Source organism: Sciurus carolinensis, chromosome 4, assembly GCF_902686445.1.
Source record: "Sciurus carolinensis chromosome 4, mSciCar1.2, whole genome shotgun sequence".
NCBI lineage: Eukaryota > Metazoa > Chordata > Mammalia > Rodentia > Sciuridae > Sciurus > Sciurus carolinensis.
In genome coordinates, this window is record NC_062216.1 from 18,052,584 (window position 1) to 18,079,370 (window position 26,787).

At 39.6% G+C, this 26,787-nt stretch overlaps 1 protein-coding gene across 1 annotated transcript in view; it reads left to right on the forward strand.

Annotated features, from left to right (window-relative positions):
* The window catches only part of LOC124982044 (PH and SEC7 domain-containing protein 3-like), a 419,607-nt gene that overhangs the window by 330,530 nt on the left and 62,290 nt on the right, over positions 1–26,787 (forward strand). Inside the window, 1 exon segment of the mRNA XM_047548202.1 lies at positions 13,367–13,437. Within this exon segment, the coding sequence (XP_047404158.1) occupies positions 13,367–13,437 (71 nt within the window).

Genomic DNA, 26,787 nt, shown 5'->3' on the forward strand with positions numbered 1-26,787 from the left:
AGTTTAGAAACATATGAAGATATTTTTCTTGAAATCTGTGCAAGCAACAGTAAATCCCAGAAAATAAAACTGAGTACCAATAAAACAAAATCTTTCATGACTGTCATCACTATAGTGTAAAATTTAAGAACTTTTAAACAAGAATAGAATTTTGCTCACTGTTCACATTTAGAAATGTGAGCACTTTAATTATGGTTACAAAGTAGAACATAAATGTTGTCCTATTTGATCCTGTAAGAGTCCAGTAAAAGAAGCTGAAAGGTAAAGGAGGGGAAGAGAGCCAAGGGGAAACATTAAGCTCCTCTTACGGAGAGAAAGTCAAAAGATACTGTTGATACTGAGGAAATAATAATAATTTAGTCCTTGATTCAAAAATAAATAGGAAAATAATGATGTAAAGTGAAAGGTACAGTAATTAGGTTTGATATTGGTAATTATTTAATGATGTATGCATATATTTAAACATCAAATTGTACATTAGAAATACATACAATTGTTTTATTTGCCAATACCTCAATAAAGCTAGGGAAAAAAAAATCTTCATTGAGGAAGAGCATGTCAGCATCATCAGTATAAATACAAATAAAATGGGTCTGGGGGTGTAGCTCAGTGGTAGAGCTCCTGCCTTCCATGTGTGAAGCACCTGGTTCAATCCTCAGTACCACATAAAAATAAATAAATAAAAAATAAATAAATAAATACAAATAAAAATGCTCGCATATCAGGAAGACATATGGGGTATCCTTACCTGTCATAGCAGAAAACCAACAGAGAATGTTTATAACCTACTATGACATTGAGTGTTAGAAGCACCTTGTTTCAGTGTATGATGGTAATTAACTTTCAGGAGAAATAGCTCGAATGTTAAACAGTAGTTTCTTTTGGAAAAAGGGACCAGAGGAGTAGGAAAGGAATGAATTGAAAGAGGCGAGTTGTGTGAACTTATCACCTTAGTTATTTTTAAATATCTTAAACACATTACTGCATTTTCAGGATAGATTCTTCTGTCATTTTGCCCACCTGAGATTAGTTTCTAATTTGAAATATTGTAACATGAACGGCTCTTTCAGGATGTGAGGAACTCTTGATGGTACAGATTTTCAAGTCTCATCTTAAATACTTTGGGCGTGAGGAGTAGTCACAGAGACAGAGTTAGGTGGCACCTGGCATCTTTAGGGAGGATCGCTCAGTGTAGACAGATTTACACACTTGCCTGTAATCAAAAGTTTTAAAAATGTATACCCACATGTCAAATGTGAGAGAGTAGATGTTATCCTGAGTCACACATCCTGAAAATAGTTTATGAAGGCAGTGCAGGCAGAATTTTTTGCTATTGTGTAACATTGGGAACAGCGACACTATAATTAAGAGATAATCAAAGTGGAATCTTTTTTTTTCCCCTCGCAAGACAGTTGTCTCCTCCTGTTAGAGAAAGATTCTTTAAATGAAGGCAAAGCAAAGCAATTATTTAAAAACTAGACTACAGTTTCCCCTCCCGTTTGCACTTCACTGCTATGGCAGCAGGGTGAAGTGATTTGGGCTATCGACAGGAGTTCCAGGAGCAGCCCAGTGAGGGCAGCCGTGGGGTCTCAAGGAGTTGTCGGTCACATCGTGGCCTTTTGGTGGAATTTTATCTGTTTTAGATGAGGAATACCCCTTCACAATTCTACATTCAGACTGAAAGAACGTTTTAAGCTTGTAAGTTTCACTTTGATGCCTTTAATTTAAAATCCACCCTTTTCTGCAGGAAAGTTGGTGAGAAGAGGCCACCCACCATTCTCCTCAGAAGCAGTACTTTTGACAAAGAACAGTGGAATATAAACTGCCAATCTTTTAGTGCCAAAAAAAAATCTGTGCAGAACCTCTGACATATTTCTTTCTGAAAGAGGAATGCAGTTTTCACTGTGTCTGATTTTTGGAAGTTATTCTATTTTTACTGTTGACTCGTTCTGTTTACCCTTTAAGTTTAATGAACATTTGAAAGAAGAAAAATTAAGTCTTGTATCTCTGCTGTGGTAAATTAATACAGTATAGCAAATTTTTCAATAATCTGATGAAAACTTGAAATTAAAAATGCAGCATAGGGTCTTGATGGGCAGTGGTAGAGCCCTAGCTTAGCACACATGAGGTCTTGGGTTCAGTCTGTAGCATGAAAAACATAATTCAGTGCTGTGACATCTGTCTCCCTAATCCACAGGAGCTTATGTTCCAGGGTTCCCAGTGGAAACCTGGAATAGTAGACACTAGAGAAACCAATAATGTAATGCCTTTTCCATCTTAACTAAGCACTTACCATGCACTATGGCTGGAACTTTTGCTGTTTGAGGTGTGACAGCAAAATTAGCATGGATTTCATTTTCCTTCTTAACAATTGCATGGTGTGATTCATTCTTACCATAGATTTTAGAAGCCTCAGCATATGATACTTCTTTCTTTTCATTAAATGTTTGCCTTTCCTCTGAAAGGAAGCTCTTTAAAAGACTTCTTTTTAGTACAAATTGCCTGCATCACTAGTCTTGTGCTTTGAACCATTATTAAATTAAATGTTGAAAACTTGCACACAAATGATGAGATACCACAGTTCTAAGATAGTGGATCTGAGATGGCTACTATGGTACTAACTGTGTAAACAGCATGGATGTGCAGGACAGAGATGATTCATATCCGAGGCCGGATGGAGCAGGATGACTGGAGATGACATCAGAGTACTCAGAACAGCATGCAATTTAAAACTTACAATTGGCTTATTTCTGAAAATTTCCATTAATATTTTCAAAATGCAGTGGACCACAAGAAACTGAAACCACAGAAAGGGAGACTAGAGATGGACCTGTTTCCTAAAGGAGCTGATCATGTGATAAAAATCCACGTACAAAAATGTTAGTAGGTGGTACCGACTTAAGAATTTGAACTTTGAAACTCAAATTATTTTTGAGCACCAACTGTTTGCCAGTAATCCTCACTCTGGGTGGGAAAGGGTGGGTGACACCTGAGTGGATGTCATTCCACCCAGAGCTGAGTGCTGAATTGCAAAAGAAAGTTCAAGAAATCCTTGATCATAGAGATTAAGCATAAGAATATTCCAACATCTAATGCAGAGACCCTCAGGTAGACTAATCAGTAGAGGTGTGGGTACTTGCCTGGTGTTTAGCAGAATGCCTGCTACATAAAAGAAACCCAGATGCCATTGTAGCTGCAGAATATCATCCTCTTGCAAGCAACTTAATGGCCAATAAAAGATGCACTAAATAAACTATATTAGAACAATATAATGTCATCCTTTGCAGTCATTTTTAATGACATGATATATAATTAGAAAAAATTTAAGGCAACTAGTATCACAGTTCATGTGGCAACTGTACACATAGTAAAATGATTAGAAGGTTGAATATCAAATTACTGGTAGTGATTGTCTCTGGGAAAATCAATGTTTTATGTTATTTAACATTTATTAGTTAAACATATAAAATATTAATAGAAGGGGCTATTTAAAGTCATAATGAAGTATAATTAAATTGAAAAAACATGTGCAGAGTAAGGATAGATGGAAGCAGGTGTAACATTTGTCACAGCATGATTACCAATTAAAAAATAATGGTTATGATAATATTATGGGTATTTTCCCTTTCTTTTAAAAATGCTGTTAATGGCTGTCATAGTACAGTCTACAGTCCTCCCTAGACATCTGCAAGGGATTGGATCCAGGACAGCTCATATACTGATGTAGTATTTGCAGACAACCGATTCTCATCTGTTCGTGTAATTTAAATCATTTCTGTATTACTTAATGCCTAATAAAAGGCAAATGCTACCTATATAGTTATTATACTGTATTACTTAAGGAATGATGACACCACAGAATGTTTATTTAGTACAGATACAACCCATCATAGGCTTAACTACACAGTACACAAACGAGACTCCAGGTGGAGAGATTGGAAGTCTGGGAAATGGAAGTCTGCCGCAGAGTGTGCCCCGGCCGGGACTCAGCATAGTGCTCGTGTGCAGTGAATTCAGGTTTTGCTTTTTGGAACTTTCTGACTTTAGAAAATATCTATGGTTGGTTGAGTCTTCAGATGTGGAACATAGGACACAGAAGGCTGACTGTACCATTTACAGTAAACAAATTGAGGATGAAAGATGAATGGGTTAGTGTTTTCGAAGCACAGAGTGATTTGCAGAAAGGCTGCTGTTACCGCGCTCTTAGAGATGCACTCCTGGTTGCCCTTTTACAGAAAGGTGGAAAGTGCTGGAAATCTGATAAATGGAGGAAGTGTAACCTGACCTGGGATAAGCTGAGTTCAACCTTCAGGGGCATTACTTAAGATGAAACCTGCGGGGGTGGACTGGTTTCTTGGTGCAGAATGTAAGGCAAACCCCTGGCCCCAGGGTGAGGGCGAGGGACCCCGTCTCAGAGGAAGGAGTCAGAAGTCTCTCCTTGAGTTTCTAACTTGGGGGAAAGCAATCAGGCTGCTGTCATATTCCCTGAAGAACAGACCATCTCGGGGATGCTCATCCTCTCCACTGGGAATCATTTTTATTGACCTGCAGCAGCTTTGGCCCCCAGGCATTTTAAAGGTGCCAGTGAGCCTCTGGCTGTTTTAGGATTACAATGGCTTATTTGAGTTGCTATTTGCAGAAGTGCATGCTCAGCAGGATCTTCAACTCTGTGGTTCCCTGGGTCACTGGGTGCCTGGGAAGTTGAAGGGACCTGGCTTGGTGTCCTTTGAGAGACCCGTTGGTCTGATTCAGCAGTTACTTGCTCTTCTCACATACTTTTCATTTTAGTACTGTGCTTCCTGTAAGTTTTATGAAAAGCCCTATATAAGTTGCTTAAGGAATTATGAAAGTATCATTTGGATGCTTGATTTTCTTGGAGTTCAGTGGTCATAGCTTTCACATCAGTGAAGTTATCGAACTTGAGTAAAATCATGCTGTGCTCAACCTTTTGAGGAGTTTCTCTGAAACAGTAAGTTCTCCTGCCTCTTTCTTCATTCAAATCCATTTTCCAAGGATGGTAAGGTGGCATTTGTTTCCTAGAATTTTGAAGTCACTTATCCCAGATGTGTCTTATTTTAATTTAGAAAACCCATCATAATTTATCACTCTATATCAGTTCCCGTGAGCTGGTTTGCTTACTAACATCCTAGTTCCATAGGCAATGTCTTTTTTTTTTTTTTCTTCTGGGGTGCTGGGGATCGAACCCAGGGCCTTGTGCTTGCAAGGCAAGCACTCTACCGACTAAGCCATCTCCCCAGCCCCTCAACGTCTTTTTTTCCCCTCTCTTTCCTTTGTCTTTAAGCAACCCAAGTTTTCTTATGTGTTTCACCTAAGTGATGGAGAAAACATTTTTAAACATCTCCCCTGTAATGTTTGTTGAATGAAACCACTGCATGCCTGTTTAGGATAGCTGCTTTTCACCTGGGGTGGGGGTGACTCTGCTGTGTGGACATAGCAACACACCAAAGTATTTCCTGGAGGTTCCTTTCTACTATGGGGGAGGAGTGGGTCTATAATCCATCAGTGATAAATTCATACAGGTGAGACAAAGAAAAATAAAGCCGAGACCAAAGTGTTACTCAGTGGTCGAGCTCTTGCCTGGCATGGTCAAGGCCCTAGGCTGAACTCCAAGCACAGCAAAAAAGGGAAAAAGAAAGTTAAGGTTGGTGAGTGAAGGAAGTAGGCAGGTGCTATGTTGCAGAGGGCAAGAAGAGACATGCCTGGTTGAGATGACACTTTGAGCAGAGGCCTGAATGTGGGCAAGTCATGATGGTGTCTGGGAAGGGAACATTCTAGTAGGACGTCAAGGTCAAAAGGAAAGCCTAAAACCTATTGGACATTTTTTTTTCTGTAAAGTCCTGATTAAGATTAAATTCTTAAAATCTTTTCTAACTTCTGAGTCTTCCTCATAAGAAGGAGTAATGGCTTCCTCCTTGTTCAAGGGTAGCACCAGGCTATCATTTGGTTTACAGAGCTTATCCTGGTTTGTTTTCACTGCCTCCATATATTACCTGAGCTCCTCAGGGGTAAAGCAGGTGTCTGAGTGATGGTGTCTGAAAAGTGAGCAAAATTCTCCAGTGTCTACCCTGCAGGGAATACCCGAACAACATTATAGAGTGATTATGTTCCATCATAATCCATCCAGGTTACAGATCCGTAACCAGAGACATTAGGTAGCATCCAAAATCAGAAAAATAGTGGGCATCATGGCGAAAATAAAATCCAAGTGCCTGCATCCCCCTTCAGAATACTTTCTGCAAGATCGGCGCAAGGCAAAGGTCTTGAAGACCTCCCAAAGGCAGTGCCTCATCCAGGGTGAGCAGCTGCCTCCCAGAGAGCTGGTTTCTATCCATAATCTTTCAGTTCTGGTTTCTATCCATATATAAACCTATTCCTGAAATACAGAAGAAGGAAATATTTTTATTTTTTCTGGGAAAACAATAGGTGTAAGTTTTCTTTACCATGGCTCCAGTTTTTCTGTTTATAAAATAGAGTGGACAATGTATCCCTAAAGAGGAACATGGTAAGGATTAACTGATTTTTTTTTTTAAATGTGTGAATTGCCTTAAGTGTTTCAAAGATGATTTAGAAATACAACATTGTAACAATGCTGTTTTATTTCTGCCACCCTATTGTAAACCTGGAGATAATTAATACTATCAGTTGCTTAATATTGTCTGACTGGTCTCCCACCGGTAGCTTCCGTTATGCTCAGCTTAGATGTGACTGCTTCAAGCAATAATCTCAGAGTGCCTGAGCCCTGCTCTGTTAATTGAGCTTTAATAGTACAGTACTTTTTGTGATGCCTGAGGATATTTTTGTAAAAGCAAGTTGGGGATAAGTGTACAGGGAGCACCCTTAACTTCATTTAATGATCTGTGAATCTGTCATCTGTGAATTTTTCCAAAACTTTCACAAACCAACTGCAGAATGCAGACTCCTGTGCCAGAGCTGCCAGGGGCCCCGGTGATATGAAGTGCGGTAACACGGAGATCACCTCTGTCTGGGTGGCATATTACTTCATCCCGCAGGGTAGACACTTTGAGAATTTCGCCCAGTTTTCAGACACCATCACTAGGGAAATAAAGCAACTTTAAAAATACCTTCTGCCTTTCACAAATCTAATATAGAAGTGTCCTCATTGTATGAGGATAGAGCTTTTGCTGACCGCTGTCTTTGTTTTTGAGGTTCAGCAAGGTGCTGAAATTATTTTGGGACGACCTCATTGGGATTGCAGTTTATTTTGAACATCTTTCTCCGTGAACCTAAAGATATTGAGAGCATTTTGTGTCGTAACTGTCTCCCTCCCGTATTCTTGGTGTTTCGTGGCAGGGTTGTTGACCTTCAGAACATCGCAGCCCTTGGGGTCGAGCAAAGGAATCCTTTCCCTCTGATGCAGATATGGCTACTGACCTCTGCTCTTGAGGGGATAAGAGAGGTGTTTTTATCATTGCACATGGGACAACGGAAGAATATTCTCAAGACAATAAATGAGAAGGGAAGGTTGACATATTAAATGGAAAAATAGGCAATATGTATACTCTTTCTTTACATAGTATGTCTTTCTGGTATTAAACTTGAAAAAAAAAAGGGGGGAGGCGGGGAAGAACAGATGATTGGGGGAACCCAGAATGAGGATTGGTCAAAAATAAGACAAGAACTTGATGTAGGACAAAATACTCTGCCTTTTGAATAAAGTAGAAAAATTGGAGTAGTAAGATCTTAAGGACAATCCTTTTCCAGTACAGTTGAGAAGAAATTAAAGTTGGAGAATATAGCATGCAAATATAAACTTTAGTATGAACATAGCTTTGGGAGGGATTTTAAAAATAAGCAACTTGTCTTGCTGGCTTATATGCATTACGGAATATTTTATTTCTTAGGACTATTTCATACCTTCCTCTTTGTGAAAGAAGGGTAACTGTTCTACCCTTTCATTCCCAGGTGTGTATTTCACTCTTTTACAAAGATCACACTGATAAACTGAAGCCAAAATATTATTCATGGTATTATTCATGGTCCTTTATAGTCCCAAATAGATTTATTCAAATATGCAATAAAGATGAGGGAATAATTGATTTACAATATTAAAGATTCAGTGAGAGTTCCAGGAGCACCCATCGTTGGTGCAACTGCCAATTTTTCTTTAGCAAATATGTGTGTTCTCTGTGCTTGTGTCTTTGTGTGTGCGTGTATCTTTGTGTGTGTGTGATACAGAATAGCCATCAGATTTGTTGACTTTTCTCATTTTTACTTTAACCCACACTGGACAGGAAGCCAGTCCCCTAGCCAGGAATATGTATGGGGTCAGTTACACAGACTGTTTACCACAAATTTCCATTCACTCCATTTGGAATGATGTTTTTTCCTGACAGATCAGGGCCCCTGGTGAATTGGTTCATAAATAATCTAATCACCTCTGTGACTTAGTTATCCAAGAAACTATATCCTGAGTCTGATTTAACTGACCTTTCCCTATCTTCAAACCACAGTGAAAATGCACTGTGCCGTGGGCAGGCAGGTGCCACCTAGCAGTTGGGGTTGCAGATTCCACGCCTATACACGTGATTGTGATCATCGTGGCTCCCTCATAGAGTTGCAGGTGTTGGTTTTTACATGTCGGCTCTTGGAACCTTGCCTAAAACCATATGCACTCAGTAAACGTTAGCTGCTGCTATCACTACTACTGTAATTATCATTGCCAGTAGCATATTTTCCTGCAGCAATGAGTAGGCAGACCCAGGGATTGTGCCTCTCATCTGAGATTTGTAGCCCTGAGCAGGGCTGCCTGTGAATACCCTAGAGTTAAGAGCGATTGGAGAGCTGGGGAGATAGCTCAGTCGGTAGAGTGCTTGCCTTGTAAGCACAAGGCCCTGTATTCGATCCCCAGCACCCCCCCCCCGCAAAAAAAAAAAGAGCAATTGGAGAAAGTCCCTGATTTCTGGTCTCCTCATCTCGTCACAGAGGGAGCAGGTCTGACTGGCCCAAAGGAGTGTCACCCCGGCGATTTCCCCATCTTCACATATCCCTAGAACATCTCTCCTCCTCTGAATTGCCCTCTAACAATAACTTGGAAATCCTCAGATGGGTGACCTCTTCAACTTGCTTACCTTTCAGAGCGGCAAATGTAATTAGTTATAGAGACGTCAATAAGAAAGAGGCAATGCCTACCTGGAAGGATTGTTTGGACCAAATACAACAGTTGTGTATAATGCTAGCCCGATGGCAGCGCTGGGCCACGGCGTGGGTCCTGAGAGTCACCACCTCGCCTCTCTCCTTGCATTTCTTTATTGTGCACTCTGTTCTGGCCCTTGTCTCTCATCTAGGCCCTCACAGTAGCTCCCCTACTGGTTGGTTTCCCTTGTTCTGGTTTCCCTCTCTCTTTCCTTAACCCCCAAAAGCTCCTGTATCCTGTTCCAAATGAATTCTTCCTCGATTACTGAGTTCATGAATAAATTCTTTTGTTAACAAAAGGGAAAGATTTTGTAAAAGTAGATTTATCACTTTATATTAGAGTAGGAATTCTGAACTCTTCTGTGATAAAACATCTGAAGGTGAGAGAAAAAAAAAAATATTTTAAAGACCTTTCAAATCAATGGAGGAACTTGTAACAGTCAAAGAGAAATCTGGGGAGGCCAGAAAGAAAGCCTGAGTGCACATTTCAGGGAGGGAAGCTAGTCCTGCGGCACTAAACCTCCACGGGGCTTCAGGATCTGGTGCCAACCAGGGCTAGAAGTGAAATCACAGAGCTCTGGGCACTGAAGGACGAAGAGCGTGAGGTCCTAAGGGAGCAGAGAAGGCACACAGGGGAGGCAGTGAGGAGTCAGAGTGAGCCCGGGAGATAGTTCTGAAGATAGCAGAGGAAGAAAGCAGGTGGCTACAGGTTTTCCAAAATGGTACACGGGAAGCCCAGCGCCCTAACTTAGTCTCACCTTTAGACTTAGGGAAAACCTCCCTATAATATAGAAGAGGTGGTCAGATATTATCTTCATTAGAAAATGTCATTGTCAACCTATAATTTTTTAATGAAATTAATTTTTTTTTGTAAACAAGAGTAGGAAAAAATTCAGCCCCAGAAGATCCTTAGTAAGGGACTTCTCAGGATATACTTCAAGAAATAATTGAAAATGGCCTCTGAAGAAGAGCTGGAGACTTGGAAAGAGGCGATGAAGAAAGATAAAAGATAACAGGGTAAATCTAAGCAGTAAACATTTATAAAAAATATCTATTTCAGTAGCAGTGTTTAAAAAGCTAAGTAATAGCATTATGTAAGGTTGGAGGCAGATGACTAGAATTAAAACATTCCAAGGCCTATTTAGTTTGGGGAAGGAGAGCAATTGATTATCTTTGGACTTGAAAGAGACATATTAACAACTGCTTTGAAAGTGTGATCCAGACATCAGATGGTGTCTTTAAGTTCTGTAAGCGCTCTCTCACAGTAGCTACCTGGCTTTTCCTCAAAACGTGTCTCCCCGCTCCTTCCACCTCTGCAGTCAAAGCCTCCTAGTTAGATAAGTTGGTGTCCACACTGTGATCTTCTCCTTCCTTCCATCTTGTTCATTACGTGATTGTAATTCTTCAGTCAGCCTTACGTGCTTAGTAAACGCACGTGCTAGGAAGTCTGTGTCTGCATTCCGCAGTCATGGTTCTGATGAACGGGCTCTTCGTCCATGGGCGTCCAGCCCCCGTGCTGCATGGTGAGCCTCATCGTGCACAGCAGCAATAGCAGCTCCGAGTGAGTGGTGTGAAGTCTGAGCAGCTGGGCCTTCCCCTGGAGAACCCTATCCGCTCTGCTGTAGAGCTCAGTCGTCCCCGTACACTGAGTTCCACTGGTGTAAACTGGACGTAATAATAGTATGTCACCCTCAGCAGCATGGTGTGTGTTGAATGGATATATACGTGACAAAGCACTTAGGGAACTGCTTCTATATATGCTAGCTGTGTACTTGTGAGAATTTACTTCTAAGTTATCTTGTAGGGAGGGCTATAGGTTGCTTCATTCAAGTCTTAAACAACTAAATTGTAATTGACCATGGACAAGATTAAATCTTACTCTTCTGTGGGAGATGGGAAAGTAGAGGTGAGGTAGAAGGTGACTCAGTGGACGCTAGTCACTCGAGGGTGACGTTTAAGATCACAGTTTAATTGTAGAGCTCTTTGGAATCTGTTTCTAAGAGACTTCGCATGGCAACGGAAAGAACTTACACAAGAGTTTATAGATTTTTTTTTTTTTTTTTTTTTTTAACGTCACAAGTAGCAAAAACAGATTTTGTAGATATTTGAACTGCAGGGATCTGGAGATCCCACTAAACTAACTTCAGGGCTTCGAGGAAGGCTTTTAAATGGCAGGGCCTAGATCCTCCTATGGAGAACAGGAAGGTTGCTCTCCAGTGGTTAGCCAGTGCTTTGCTTTAAGTTGTAGAAATTACCCACTTATGAAAATGAAGCAGCCGAAGTCCTGAGAGCTGAGTGACTGGTCAGGAGGTTCCCACCCAGGGGTGGGCTTAGGACGAGGTGAGGCTTAGAAGGGGATGGAAACCAGCTAGCTGGTCTGCTTTCCACGCTGCCTCCCGTCCCGCAGTGTGGCAGCTCCCACGGCCCACGATCGCTTCTGTGTGCACGTTCTCATGCAGGCAGTGTCAGAAGTGTTCCCTGTTGAACGTCGAAATGAGTATTTATTGTAGGTTTGATCCGTGTCTCTTTTTCAGTCATTTGTTTTCTTTACAAAGAAGATCATGGTGTGCCCCCCCCGCACCCCCCACACACTTTTTGTTTTGTTTTGTTTTGTTTTAAACCACTTAGTGGAAACAGAAGGGATGGTATTTTTTATTTCCCCTGAAACCCTGCAGAGCGGATGTTTTGCGGCCTTTCTTGCCAGGTGGATATCTCAGTGTGGCGCTGGCAGGAGCCCCTGGGTCCTGTAGGGGAATATTCACCTCCTTTCCAAGCCTAAATCAAAAGAGATTTAAAGGGTATGTGTTGAGAGCGATACACTTCCCACCTTGGTTCAGGTGTCCAAGTTAAAGGTGGTCTAAAGACAGTCAAATGTTTGACAAAGAAATGTGAATAAATAAATGGTCTTGCCTCTGTCGTTGACTAATGTTTAGAAAAATATGATATTCAGGTAGTAAGGTTTTCCAGTGCAGATTTTAGTTTTATTAAAGAGTTAAGAGTAAGTAGTAAGTTGTTTTGCGAATCTGTGCTTTCTCTAGGACGATTTATATGAGTTTAAGTTGAACAGAGTAGTTCTACATTCTATGCCAGCTAAATAAACTAAAGGAATATAAAGACTTCTGGAAAAATTAACTTGGAGAATCTTCGTTATATCTAACGTCTGCCTTGCACTGTGCTAGATTCTGTTAATTCTAAAGACGAAGGATATGAGGGGAATTACTGGGGCATGATATTGGCCAAATTATATTGTTCTACTGTGGGCATATGTGAATATGTAACAACAAACCGCACCATTAGGTACAACATTATAATGCACCAATAAGAAAAAAAAAAATTAAGAATACCCTTTCAAGTCATTCACAGTCCCGTGAAAGTCATTTAGACCAAAAAAGTTATTTGCAGCAAAAATCTGCCCTAAAGGCCCTGGGTTCGATCCCCAGCACCCAAAAAAAAAAAAAAAAATCTGCCCTAATTACCAGAAGAGTGATAACAAAACTATGATCTGATTGGGGGTGTGTGGAAGAAATACCAGGAGAGAGGCCCTCTCATGACCTCATCATTATTCTTTCTCTTGGATGGATGCGGATCTGCAGTCTGACTTTCTTGCTTTATGAAATCATATTTAAACAAGGTGCTCCAAAATGCTCACTTTGTACCCCCCAAAAGGCCACATCAAACACCCATAAGACTGTTTAATTGATGCTTAAATTCTGTGTTTATTTGTGTAAAAAAGTCATCCTTGGATATACATGCATGAAGGGAGGAGTGGGTGGGTTTTGTTCTAATCATTCAGTAAGTCTGAGTCACCTATACTGGGGGCAGAGAGTTGAGACATACCCCCTGGATTCCTGTTTCTAGTTTCTCCTTTTCCCAGTTGTGTGACCATAAGCAATTTACTTCTCTGTGCTTTGGTTTTGTTTAAAAAAAAAAAAAAAAAAAAAAAAAGATGATTCATAGAACCTACCTGCTAAATTAATTAAATATTGTGAGAATTAAATAAGACAACACTTGGAAAACATTTTAGAATACTACCTGATATGCCCTAAAGCTCAAGAAAATTTCAGTTCTCAACATTGTTTTCATAGCTAATTAACTGGGAACATGGAAACATAATCACCATGTTGATGTTTTATATTCTTCTGAAATGCTGGTTTCTTTCTAATAAATTTTAAAAAATTTTTTCTTCTTCTAGCTCCAAGAGGAAAGCGAGGATGGAAAACCTTTTATGCTGTCCTGAAGGGAACAGTTCTTTATTTACAAAAGGTAAAAGTATAATGGATATAAAATAAAATCTACAGAACTTGATAAAATCATATTTAAACAAGGTGCTCCAAAATGCTCGCTTTGTACCCCCAAAAAAGCCACATCAAACACCCATAAGACTGTTTAATTGATGCTTAAATTCTGTGTGTATTTGTGTAAAAAAGTCATCCTTGGATATACATGTGTGAGGGGAGGAGTAGGTGGGTTTTGTTCTAATCATTCAGTAAGATCTGAACATAAGTTGGTAAGTTAGACTTCAAATGATCTGTGCAGGAACAGACCAGTTGCAGCAACTGTCTGCATAGATACTTGCCCTACAGGTTAGTTACACCCTTCATTTGTGCATTGTTATCTTTATTTTGACCCTACTTAATGCTGAGTATATACATTTCCACTGGATTCCTGAAACATCTGTACTTTAACAGGGCAGATAAATTCCAAATTGCCTGGGTATATTTCCTGTAAGGGTTCTTTCTTCTCATCCTCCAGTTTGGACCTCTGGGATTCAGTTGATAGGTCCTGGCCCTTTCCAGGTTGTACCTAGAACTTCCATCTCCCTGGCTCTGCGTGGGTAAAGATAGGAAAGTTGTGTGTTGTTGACTAGATTGTTGCTGGAAGGAGTACAGCTTCCCAAGCCCTAGAAAGAGTCTAGCATCCATTGAGGGGACAGGCACTGAATTAGGTCCAATAGGAAGACAGTGGCAACACTCCCTTCAGTCAGATGCCACAGGAAAAGACTTTTTTAGTGGTGAGAAATACGCATACTGTGAGAACTAGCCCCGTAAGTTTGTAAATGTGCAGTACAGTACTGTCAACCATGAGCACCGTGCTGTACAGCAGACCTAGAAACTTTTTCATCTTCTATGACTGAATCTCTCCACCCAATTTCCTTCCCCCTTCAGCCCTTGGTAACCACCGTTCTACTTTATTTCTGCAAGTTTGTTTTAGTTAACTCATAAGTGGAATCATGTAGAATTTGGCCTTCTTTTTTTTTTTTTTTTTGTGGTGCTGGGGATTGAACCCAGGGCCTTATGCTTGCAAGGCAAGCACTCTACCAACTGAGCTATATCCCCAGCCCGAATTTGGCCTTCTTGACAGACTTATCTCATTGAGCATAATGTCTTCAAGGTTCATCCACGTTGTAGCACGTGTCAGAATCTTCCTTGTTTTTAATGCGTAATATTACTTGACACGTATATACCACATTTTTCTGATGCATTCATCCACTCATGGACATTTGGTTTCTTCCCACCTCTTTGGTTATTGTGAATAATGCTGTAATGAACATGGAGTGCAAATATCTCTTCAAAATACTAAATTTTTTTTGGTGGGGTAAATATCCAAAAGTGGAATTGTTGAATGATGTGTTCCCTTTTTTTTTTTAGTGAAGAACCCCATGCTGTTTTACAAAGTCCCTGTACCAGTTTACACCCCAACTACATACAGAACATACAGGTTCCAGTTTCCCCACATCCTCACCAACACTTGTTATTTTTGGTTTGTTTGTAAGAGTCATCCTAACAAGTAACTAGGTAATATCTAGTTATAGTTTGGGTTTGTTACTAGAAATAAGAAAAACTCAAAGTTTTTTCCCACTCCGTGTTCTCAACTCCCAGTAGGGAATCCTTCCGTGAGCCCAGATTCTCCAGAAGATACCAGCAAATTGAACTCAACTCTGATGCTGTTGTCATTGAGATAGCTTCAGATGCCACAGATGGGGGCTCAGCCCCCCAAGACTGCACCCTCACTTCAAATACCAGTTACAAATAGTAGATTGTCACCTACACTTTGAACCAACAGCTGTAAGTCAGGAGTTCCCACAACCTCTTCAAGTTAGTTTGTCAGAGTTGCCCACAGAACTCAGGAAACCACTTTACTTGTATTTACCCATTTATTGTAACAATATTACAAAGGATACAGAGGGACAGCGGGATGGGAGAGATGCACAGAGTAGGATCTGGGAGGAGTGGAGCTCTAGGAATTTCCACCTGCCCCATTGTCCAGACTTCTTCTAAACCGAACTCTTGGGGGGTTTTATGGAGGCTTCATTTTGAAAACACAGTTGACTGAATCACTGGTCCTTGGAGATAATTCAACTTGCAGACCCTCCCCTCAGCCCTCTCCAGGGAAGTTGTGGGCTGGGGTTATAAGTCCTGATATGATCTTTGGGCCACCAGTCTGTATCCTAGGGCTCTTTGGGGTCACCAGCCCTCAGTCATGACATTAACACATAATTATCAAGCTAGAGATTCCAGGGGTTAAGTGCTTGTGCCAGAAAACAAGTGTAATAGACCAAACAATATAAATCATACTATATCACATTTGCATTTTCCTAATAATGAGCAGTGTTGACCATCTTTTCAATGCCTGTTGGTCAGTTGGTTGTCATCTTTAGAGGAACATCTATTTAAGTTCTTTCCTTTCTTGAGCTCTCTTTTTTGTGTACATGTTGTTTTTGCTTTTTTGTTGTCATTCTTCCTTTGCAATTTAATTGTAGGTGTTCCTTCTATATTTCGATTATTGACCACTTATTAAATGTATTACAAATATTTTCATCTGTTTTTTCAGGTCACCATTTCAGAAAGTTGTGGTTCTTTTTTTCTTTGCCATGTTGAATATTTTTCATTTACTATAGCCCTACTTGTCTGTGTTTGCTTTTGTTTGGTTTTGTTTTTGCCTGTGCTTTTGGTAATTCAGAAATCTTTGCCAAGTTCAATGTTATGAAGCTTTTTCTCTCATGTTTTCTTCTAGAAATTTTATGGTTTATGACTTAACTATTTAGATCTTTAACTATTTTGAGTTGATTTTTGTTTTGTGTAAGTAAGGCTTTGCTTTCATTCTTTTGCGTGTGGATAAACAGGCTTCCCAACATCATTTGTTGAAGAAACTGTTTTCCTCGTTTTGTAGTGTTGGACCCATGTTGAAGGTCATTTGACCGTTTGCATGTGGATTTTCCTGGCCTCTCCTCCATTAGTCTGTCTGTATGATAATACCATACAGTTTAAATATTATACTTGTATAATGTTTTGAAATCAGGAATGTGAATCTTCCAGTATTATTCTTTCTCTAGGTGGTTTTGGCTATTCAGGGTCCTTTGTGATGCTATATAGAATTTTCTATTAGAAAATGTTTTGGGGCTATAGATAGAGATATCATGGAATCTGTAGATTGCTTTGAATAGTGTGGAATTTTAATAACAAGTGAGTCTTCTAATCCTCAAACATGGCATCTCTTTCCATTTATTTTTTTTTTCTTCTTTATTTTCATTCAGCAATGTATTGAAGTTATTAGTGTGAAAGTATTTTATCTCCTTGGTCAGGTTTATTTCTAAATAAATTGTATATGTTCTGATGGTATTATAAATAGGATTTTTAGTTTCCTTTTCAGATTTTTTTATTGTTGGAGATGCAACTGGTTGTTATACATTGATTTTTCTATTACAAAATTTTGCTGATTTATTAGTTCTAACAGTTTTTTGTGGAATCTTTAGGTTTATATATACATGATTGTGGCTAAGATCATGTCAAAGTACTCCTACTTTGTTGCATATTTTTATCATGAAAGGATATGGAATTTTCCAAGGGTTTTGCCTGCATTAAGATATTCATATGATTTTAAATATTTTTTTCTTTAAGGTGGTGTATCACTTTGGTTTATTTTCATATATTGAACTATCCTTCCATTCTAAGAATAAATCCCTCTTGGTTTTTATGTTGAATTTGGTTTGCTTATGTTTGGTTAGGAATTTTGCATCTATATTCATCACAAATACTGGCTAGTAATTTCCTTTCTTCCTTTTTTTCCCCCCTGGTTTTGGTATCAAGGTCATTCTGGCCTCAAAATCAGTTTGGAAGTGTTCCTCCTCTTCAGTTTTCTGGAAGTGTTTCAGAAGGGCTGGCGTGAACTCTTTAGCTGTTTGGTAGAATTCAGTGGTGAAGCCATCTGGTCCTAGGCTTGTCTTCCTTGGGAGGTTTTCATTACTGATTCAGTCTCCTTACCAGTTAGAGATCTGTTCCGGTTTTGTGTTTCTTCAATCTTGTTAGGTTGCGTGTTTCCAGTAATTTATCCATTTCTTCTACATTACCCCATTTTGGGTATATAATTGTTCATAGCAGTTTTCTGCTATCCTTTTAGTTTCTGCGGCACCAGTTCTAGTGTCTCTTGCTTTCATTTCTGAATTGGAGTGTTAGTCCAGCTAGGGTTTGTCAGTTTCATGGAAACAACAAATTCCTGGTTTTATTGTTTGTTTGTTTTTTTTTTTTTTTTTTTCTATCTTCAGCATTGTTCATAGGGAGTCTATACTACTGACATTTTGTTACTTGTTTCACTTCACAATAAATATTCCTGTGTTTCATTGATACTTTTTCTTTTGTAATGATGCTCTGATTCTTCTCATTTTCTTTTATCGTCTGTAGATACTTCCTTTGTGGTTACTCTGGGCTTACATGAAATATTTGGTAGTTTCCACATATTTTAAGCAGAGGAGGTGTGAACTTCAGTTACTTACTAAAACACACTTTTACTCCCCCTACGTGCACACATACTTTGTTATGCAGTGTCACAGGTGACATCTTTTTATATTGAGTTCCTTTAATGTCTTTTTATAAGTATTTTTTGCTTTCTTTTTTTCTGATTTCTTTACCAAAATTAAGAGTGATTTGTATAATACCAGTATAGTATGTACTTTTCTATATATTTACCTTTACTAGTGAACTTAATGCTTTTGTGTTTGTTTAATATCCTCTTGTTTCAACTTGAAAAACTTGGATTTGTGTAGGGCAGGTCTCCTGATGATGTATTCCTTAAGGTTTTATTTATCTGGGGAATATCTTATTTCCTTTTCATTTTTGAAGGATGCTTTTTTGCCAGATACAATATTATTGTGGCAGTTGTTTTTCTTTGAACAATCAAAATATATCATCAGGGTTCCTTCTGGCCCTGTACTGGTTTGGCTTAGAAGTCCACTGATAGTCTTAAAGGCATTTGTTGGTTTGTAAGAAATCACTTTTCTCTTCTGCTTTCAGAATTCTGTTTTTTGACTTTTCATAATTTGACCATAATGAGTCTTTGTGTGACTTTACATTCAGACTATTTGAAGTTTAATTGGCTTATTAAATCTGGGTGTCCATCCATTTCCTTCCCCAGGTGTGAGAAGTTTTCTGTCCTTAGTTCATTTTTTAAAAAATGTTTGTTTGTTTATACTGGTAATATCCCCAGTCCTTTTTATTTTTTGGGAGATTGTCTTGCTAAGTTGCTTAGGGCCTAAGTTGTTGAGGCTGGCCTTGAACTTGGGATCCTTAGCCTCCTAAGTCACTGGGATTATAGGCATGCACCACTATACCTGGTTGTTCTTATTTTCTTAAAGGGCCTTTCTGTCTCTTTTTTCTCTCTTCTTAAAAGTTCATAATACACACATTGTTCCATTTTGTAGTATCTGTCCCGTTAGTTCCCTAGGCTTCTTACTTCCTTTTCAATATTTTTTCTCTTCATTCCTCTGACTAGAAAACTTCAAATGATCTGTTTTCAAAGTTTACTAATTTCTCCTACTTAACCAAGTCCACTGTTGAACCCCTCACCTAAAAATTTCAATATGACACATATGCTTCAGCTTAAATTTTTGTTTGGTTCATTTTAATATTTGGTTCTTTGTAATATTTGTTTGGTTCTTTTGAATATTTAATATTCAAACTCTCATTTTGCTTATTCATCATTTTGTGAGTTCATTGCGCATCTTTATATGGTTATTTTTGTTGTCCTTATGGCTTTATCTGTAGGGTGGTTATTTTGTATTTGTCAGTTAATTCATACACCTTAATTTCTTTAGAGTTGATTTCTGGAGATTTATTTTGTTCCCTTGGACCGTGTTTCCCTGTTTCTTTGTGTATCTGGTAACTGTGTTTTGGAATCTGCACTTTTGAAGAAGCAGCCAGCTCTCCCAGGTTAGGAGCTAATGTGGTACATGGGAAGACTTTCACTACTGAGCCTGACTAGAAATGCCTGAATCTTTTTTGGGAGCTAGGCCTTCTCTGGGCCTGCACATGCATTTTCTCAAGTATAGAGGCTTGCCAGGTTATTTTGTAGGAATTTATAATCCTCAGCCTGCATCCTCTGCCTGCACAATTGCAAGTTATCTGGTTCTACAGCAGCAAGCCATCAAGTTCTTCCTTGTTCTAAACAACCATCAGGCATTCAGTGTCATACCACCTCGGCATCAGTATGATGAATCAAGCAAATCAGCTGTCAGTCCTTCAGCCAGTCCTCTGAAAAACCAGAATGCTAGATACATGCTTCACTTCCCTTCCTCCCTCCCAAGGGAGAAGTCTTGAGTTGTGCATCTCCTCCCAATTATGCCAGAGCCATACCATCCAGAGCCAGCCTATATATCACTTTTTTTTATTCTCAGCCACCCCCAGGCATCCAAACTATGCTGGTTTTTGTTAGTGTTCCGAATGAGGTGAGACAGAAATGAGTTCCTCCATAGCCCTCTGAAAAACTGGAATACTGGCTGCACACTCCTCTCCTCAAGTTGAGTGCCTTTCTCCCATTGCACCAAGCTGTGCCGACTGCAGCAAGCCACCCACCACTTCCCTTTGTTCTTTGCAATCCCCAGGCATCCTCAGAATGCCAGTTCTGTCAGTGCTTCTCGTGAGCCAAGATAAACTCATTACTTGGGTAGCCCTCTGAAAAACCAGAACACTGCAGGCTTGCTCCGCTTTTTCCTTTCTCCTGAGGGAGAATTCACGGGCCAGGCCCTTCTCTCCCTTGCTGAGCTGTGCCAGCTTGAGCGAGGTGCTGATGTGAGTGAAGGAGATCATTCTTACCTGTTTTTGTGTGTATTTCTCATCTTCGTGCTCTCCTGGACTCCTGCAGCCTCATAACTAGATTCTGACATAGTCTTAACAGGTATTTTGGTCCATATATCATTGTTAAATCAGTATTTCTGTGGGTGTGTGACAGCTGGGACTCCCTATTCTGCTCTTTTGATAACATCATTCCCAGGAAAAGATTTTCAGATCGATTTGGCCTCATACCATAACATAGTTTTGGCACCTTGTTATTTTCACTCTATACATTATCATAAACACTTTCTCACTAAATTTTTTTCTGAAGCATTTTTTGGTGTGTCGATCTGGTATCTGGTGAATGAAATAATATGTCAGTACATTTTTATTTTCCCTCTATAAGTTTTATGAAATAATTCAGTTTTAATATATTATATATTAATCTTTATATATTCTAGAGATTAATCCTCAGTTAGAAGAGTAGCTAGCAAAGATTTTTCTCCCATTCTATAGGTTCTCTCAACATTCCTAGTTGTTTCCCTTGCTGTGTGACTTTTTCCTTTCATGCCATCCTACTTATTAACTTTTAGTATTATTTCCTGAGCTTTAGGGGTCCTATTGAGAAAGTCATTGCCTGTGCCTGTATGCAGGAGTGCGGACCGTACATTTTCTTCTAGAAGTTGCACAGTTTCTGATCTAATATCTAGGACTTTGATTCATTTCCAGTTGATGTTTGTGAAAAGTGAGAGTTAAGTGTTTTCCATTAAATAGTAATTTAACATTAAATCATAATTTAACTTTTTTTTTTCATTTTCAGACATACCTTTTCAATTTTTCAGTCTAAATGATGGCACATAGGTATTTGTGCACATTATCTGTTTACTTCCTTAAGTTAGTTTCCTGAGAGTCTCCGGGGCCTCAGGGTAGGAACTGTTTACAGTTCTCCAGACATTTTTCTAAATGACTTCTGGAAAGATTGTCCCAGCTTTCATTCCCCACAGAACTTTGTGACAAGCTCTGTCTTATCACCATCTCTCCTCAACACCTCAGCAGTATATGGACATTCAGAGAAAGGGATCGTGTTCATTGCAAGCTTTTGCTTTTGTACACATGCCCATTTTAATACAGTTTACACACTGCTGGAGCTGCCTTTCCACACTTGTGTTTCTCTGGGGAAAAGGAGTCCCCTTGGATTCAGCATCTACAGGACCGAGTCAGATGCCAGCCCCTGTGATGTCACTCAGGGTGTACCACTGAGGTAGCAAACTGCTCTGGAATGGAGATACAGCTGTTGGGGAAAGATGTATTTGATGTGTTTTTATTTTAAACATTTTGAAATATTATAATAATGCCATGTATAATAAGACTGAATTTTTCTTTTTTAAAACCAGCCTTCCTTAGGCATCTACTCAGATCCATTGGAACAGTGGTTGATATTCAAAGATTATCCATGCTCTTTGGTGGCCAAATATCTTGAATTGACTTTACTTTTTTATTTATCGAGCACAGCTTCTAATTTTAAGTCCACTTCTGTGGCTTCCACCAAATCAGCAAGCGTATGCACCCTGGCTCACACTGGTCCTTTCAGCTACCTTTGTCTCTGCAGGAACAACCCTTTGAAATTAAATTTCACTTTTCACAGCTGTTCCCTGCATAAATCCCATTCTTTGGCTCACTTTTCCACTTTCTCTAGAATCTCTGTAAGGGGCACAGCTGTCTTTGGCAAAACCATTTATTTTATTTTATTTTATTTTTTTGAGTACCTAACCACAGGATTTCCACCCACTCCATCTCAGGGTGGACCTGGGAAGAGAAAAATGCTCTTGCATTCAGCATTTAACAGAAGTAATGCAGAGGGAGATGCTGTTTCCAAGTCATTAACTTTTTCTAGCTTATGGTCCTTTCAAAAGTATACTGGTATGAGTTTGAGTCATCCAGATATTTGCTAAATATTGGCATGGGAGCAACTTTGTAAAAATTGAGGCTTTGGTATCAGTTTGGATTAGAACCGCCAAAAGATTTCTTCCCCAGACTTATGGTACCTCGGGAGTGTGGTAAATGTGCATTTGGGGATAATTGGGTGAAATTCCTTTTATAAAGAGAAGAAACTGGCACTTAGAACGTTTTAGTGGGTGAATGGAAAGTCAGACTATGAGTTACCAGGTGGCCATTTCATTTGAATCAATAAGAAGGACACATGGCTGTAAAGTGTCTTCTTAAGATATACTTAATATAAGAGTAAGCCTGCAAAATGGCTGTCACATTTTATAACCAGTCTCCACTCTCTCTGTTGTTACTGCTTCTAAAAAAAAAAAAAAAAAGAAAAAGAAACTGGAAAAATAGTACAATGAATGCTTGAAATCTCAACTACTAATGAACTAATATCTGTTCAAAGAAACCTTGTAGAAGTCCTGGTGACTAGATCATCAATCATTGGAAGCTTAATCTTGGCAAGTCTGGGTCTTATGTGGATCTAGCTATCTGATTTTTTTTTCCTCCCTGATTTGAAAAATTAAAAACAAGAAAGTTAGGCAACTATCAAATATGAATATCTGTTGGGCATTTTTATCTGAAAAGTCCAAGCACCATACAGTTAACAGGCTGTTGTTCACTGCTGAGCAGAACTTTGTTTCAGAGTTACTTCTGGATACTGAGTTGCCCACAGAAACGACAGTAGTAAGTACCTAGACCTCTTCTTCTTCGAATTACTCCCAGGTTTTAGAGTGTATTATAGGCTTGGTACTGGTAATGGGTGTATCCTATGAAAGGCTACCAATGTCCCATTGCTGGTTACTCCTTAACCCTGCTGGAAGCCTTATCTGCTTGAACATGATGGCAGATTCTACACAAAAAGTAATTGCATGCTTACAAGATGATTTGGGGTTTATACAGTTTGGATTTTGTATCTTCTCATAGCTATTTAGAGTTTACCACATCTCACATCCTGTCTAAAATCCTGGACTTCTAAAAATGACTTAAGACATTCTCCCTGCCTACAAAGAGCTCAAAAAATAGGGAGGAAAACAGGTAAATTGAGCATTCATTGAAAGAATGGGACAAAATAATAAAGCCATGGAAAAATCATAAATGAATTGGGCCACCCAGTCCTGCTTGCAAAGATCAGAGAATGCATCCCTGAAAAATGAACACCTTGAACCATTGCCTGCGGGTGAACAGGAGTTTACCAGTCAGGCAAGGCAAGGGAGAGCATTTTTGCCAGAGACGGGGAGGAAAGCAGATTCGGGAGATGTGACATGTTCATAGAATGGCAAACAGCTTTTGACATTTATATTACAGGATGGACGGGGGTAGCAAATAATAGATGACGAAAAGTTGTGCTTCAAGTAACAAATGTATTGTAAAAATTAAAGAGATTATGTCACAGAGTCACAAACTGTTCATTTTACATAAGAAGCTGTTTTTTCCCTGAAGGAATTTGAAGACAAGTCTGAGGTCACTGCTGCTCCCACTGATGCCCCTGGTACTCAAAGGGGTTAGTTGGTGGTGTCCTCCATGGCGGGCAGCCCTTCTCAGAGGACCTGCTGGGTAAGGCATGTGCCCAACCCTTGGCACGTTGCTACCTCCTCTGTACTCATAGAATGCCAGTATTAACGCTCTGGGGTTCAGGTCTGGTTGGGAGAAATGTAGCCATACCTTTTTTCTGCTTCATTTCTTCAGCCAATTCTCCACTATACGTGGCCCCAACTTTCAGTGGTTCAACTTACCTTTTCTTTTTTACTTTACAGTGGTGCAAAAGCAGGACATGTTTAGTACAAACTGTACTTTGAATTCTGGTGGTTTCCAGGGCTAGGGATGTGCAGTATAATCCTCTGTCACAGTGCCCGGCAGGAGCAGTGAATTGCACCTTCCATTCTGCCACTCAGTCATGTTCCCATACCGTGCGCTGTGCTGCTAATAAGCTGTGGTGTTCAGTTGACAGGTGGATTATATTTTCGACTCAGGATATTTTCAAATAGGTTTACTGGGACATAGCTCTATCATAAATTAGGGAGCACCTGTATTTTGAATGAGGAGCAATGAGAAAAGCGCCTCCTTTCCCCTAGCCCAAGACTATTTTAATTCAGTTCGGCACTGAGTCAGTCAGTCTTCTATATGATGGGGGCTGAGGCAGGAGTAAGGCTACAGAGATCATAGAACCTACCATCTGTCCTTTAGGTTCTCACTAGCACACAGATTCTGCATCCATCCTCTCTGTTTTGCACATGGATATTCCCCAAATTCTTCAGCATCAAGGATTTCTGTCTGAAGCCTTCCAGTAGCTCTTCCCTCCTGAGTGGCCTCCCCTCCCTCCAGATGGGCAGGTCCTCCATCCCTGCACCCCACCCTCTCGAGTCTGCCAGTGTACTGGATACTATTGCCAGAGACTGAAGAAAGCAAGGCCTCTGCTTCTTAGATTAAGTGAATCAAATAGTTCTCCTAAAGAGATCAAAAGTCAACTCCTTTAAAGACCACCTGACTGTAGTATGCTGATTTTAAGTCCTTTGGGTATAAACCAAGGAGTGGGATAACTGGGTCAAAAGGTGTGTCCTTTCCAAGTTTTCTGAGGATTCTCCACACTGCTTTCCTGAGTGTCTGCACCAATTTGCAACACCAACAGCAATGTAAAAGGGCACCTTTTCCCCACATCCACACCAACTTCTATTATTTTTGTATTCTTGATAGTAGCCATTCTAATTGGAGTAAGATGAAATCTTAGAGTTGCTTTGATTTGCATTTCTCTCATTACCAGAGATGTTGAACACTTTTTCTTATATTTATTAATCGCCTGTATATCTTCTTCTGTAAAGTGTCTGTCCAGTTCCTTGGCCCATTTATTGATTGGGTTCTTCATATTTTTGTCATAAAGTTTTGTAAGTTCTTTATAAATTTTGGAGATTACTGCTCTATCTGAAATGCATGTGGAAAAGATTTTCTCCCACTCTGTAGGCTCTCTATTCTGAGGAAAAGCTTTTTAGTTTGAATTCGTCCCATTTATTGATTCTTGCTTTGATTTCTTGTGCTTTGGGAGTCACATCAATGTATATAGCAGCTCAATTCACAATTAGCTGGATTGTGGAACTAACCTAGATGCCCTTCAACAGATGAATGGATGAAGAAACTGTGGTATATATACACAATGGAATATTTATTAAGCCATAAAGAAGAATAATATGGCATTTGCAGATAAATGGATGGAATTGGAGAATATCATGCTAAGTGAAATAAGCCAATCCCAAAAAACCAAAAGCCCAATGTTTTCCCTCAAAAGTGGGTGATGATATATAATGGGGTGAGGGTGTGAGGGGTGAGAGAAGAATGGAGGAACTTTAGATTACGTAGAGGGAAATGAGAGGGGGGAAGGGGGTACGAAAAATGGTGGAATGAGACAGACATCATGACCCTGTGTACATGTATGATTACACGAATGGTATGAATCTACATTGTGCACAACCATAGAAACAAAAAGATGTACCCCATTTGTGTACAATGAATCAAAATGCAGTCTGTAAAAATTAAAAAAATAATTTTAAAAAAACCCCACCTGACTACAAGCATAGACACCCCACACAGGCATGAGAGCCCTCACTCAGTGTGTCTAGCATCTCACTCCATTATCAATTGGTCATCGATTACTTTAAGCCTTTCATCAAGACTTTTCAGCTACAAAATAGCCTGTAATGATTTTTACTTATACAGACAAATGTAATTAGTATTTTCTCATTAAATGTAGGGAGTCTTAGTAAAAGTTTCTCTCCTTCAAAATACAAACCAAAAATAATCATCAGAAGGAAAACCAAGTACGACTGAAATCATACTGGGGAAGAGCTCCAAATCCTCAGGCTCCATCCCCTCAAATGCCTTCCCTGCTCCTTCTCAACCAAACAAGAGGCTTGCCACAGAGGTTTGCGGCACCCTGAAAGGAAATCAAAGGGTTAATACCTCCCACCTCTCATGTCCATAAAACACCCTGGGTGTTGTGCCAGTCTGAATATAGCCATATAGTAGCTTCCCGCTCCTAACATGAGAGAGCTTTGTTGGGCTGGGGTCTCTCTCCTCAGCTTCCTCAGATCCACCTAGGAAAAGTTGTCTCTGGGAATACGTACGGAAAGGGTGGGACTTTGGAAGTAGACAGACCTCATCAGACTCCATGACTACCATTTAACTAATTTCTGATTTGGAACCTCAACTCATTCATCTGTAAAATCAGGGAAAGTAAAGACGCACGGTTAATATAAAGAACATTTAAATCTATGAAAATGTGTAAGGAGGTCAATAGTACATGTTGGGAGGACTGGAGATTGGAAGAGAGCTTGCCTGGCATGCACAAGGCCCCAGGTTCAATCCCCAGCACCACAAAGAATAAAAATAAACCCAGTGATGAAATCATAAACATTGGTTCCCTTCCTGATGGCTCTTAGAGAAGTGGGAGTATTTGCCCTTTCCTTCCCTTTCTAATTCTTGCCAATCTCATTTTTTCCCACTAGACTTTTTTCCTACTCTTCACAGTCCTCAGCAGCCTGAGTATGAAATGATTAGGAGTTGGTCAGGCCAACCGTCTCAGCCCTCT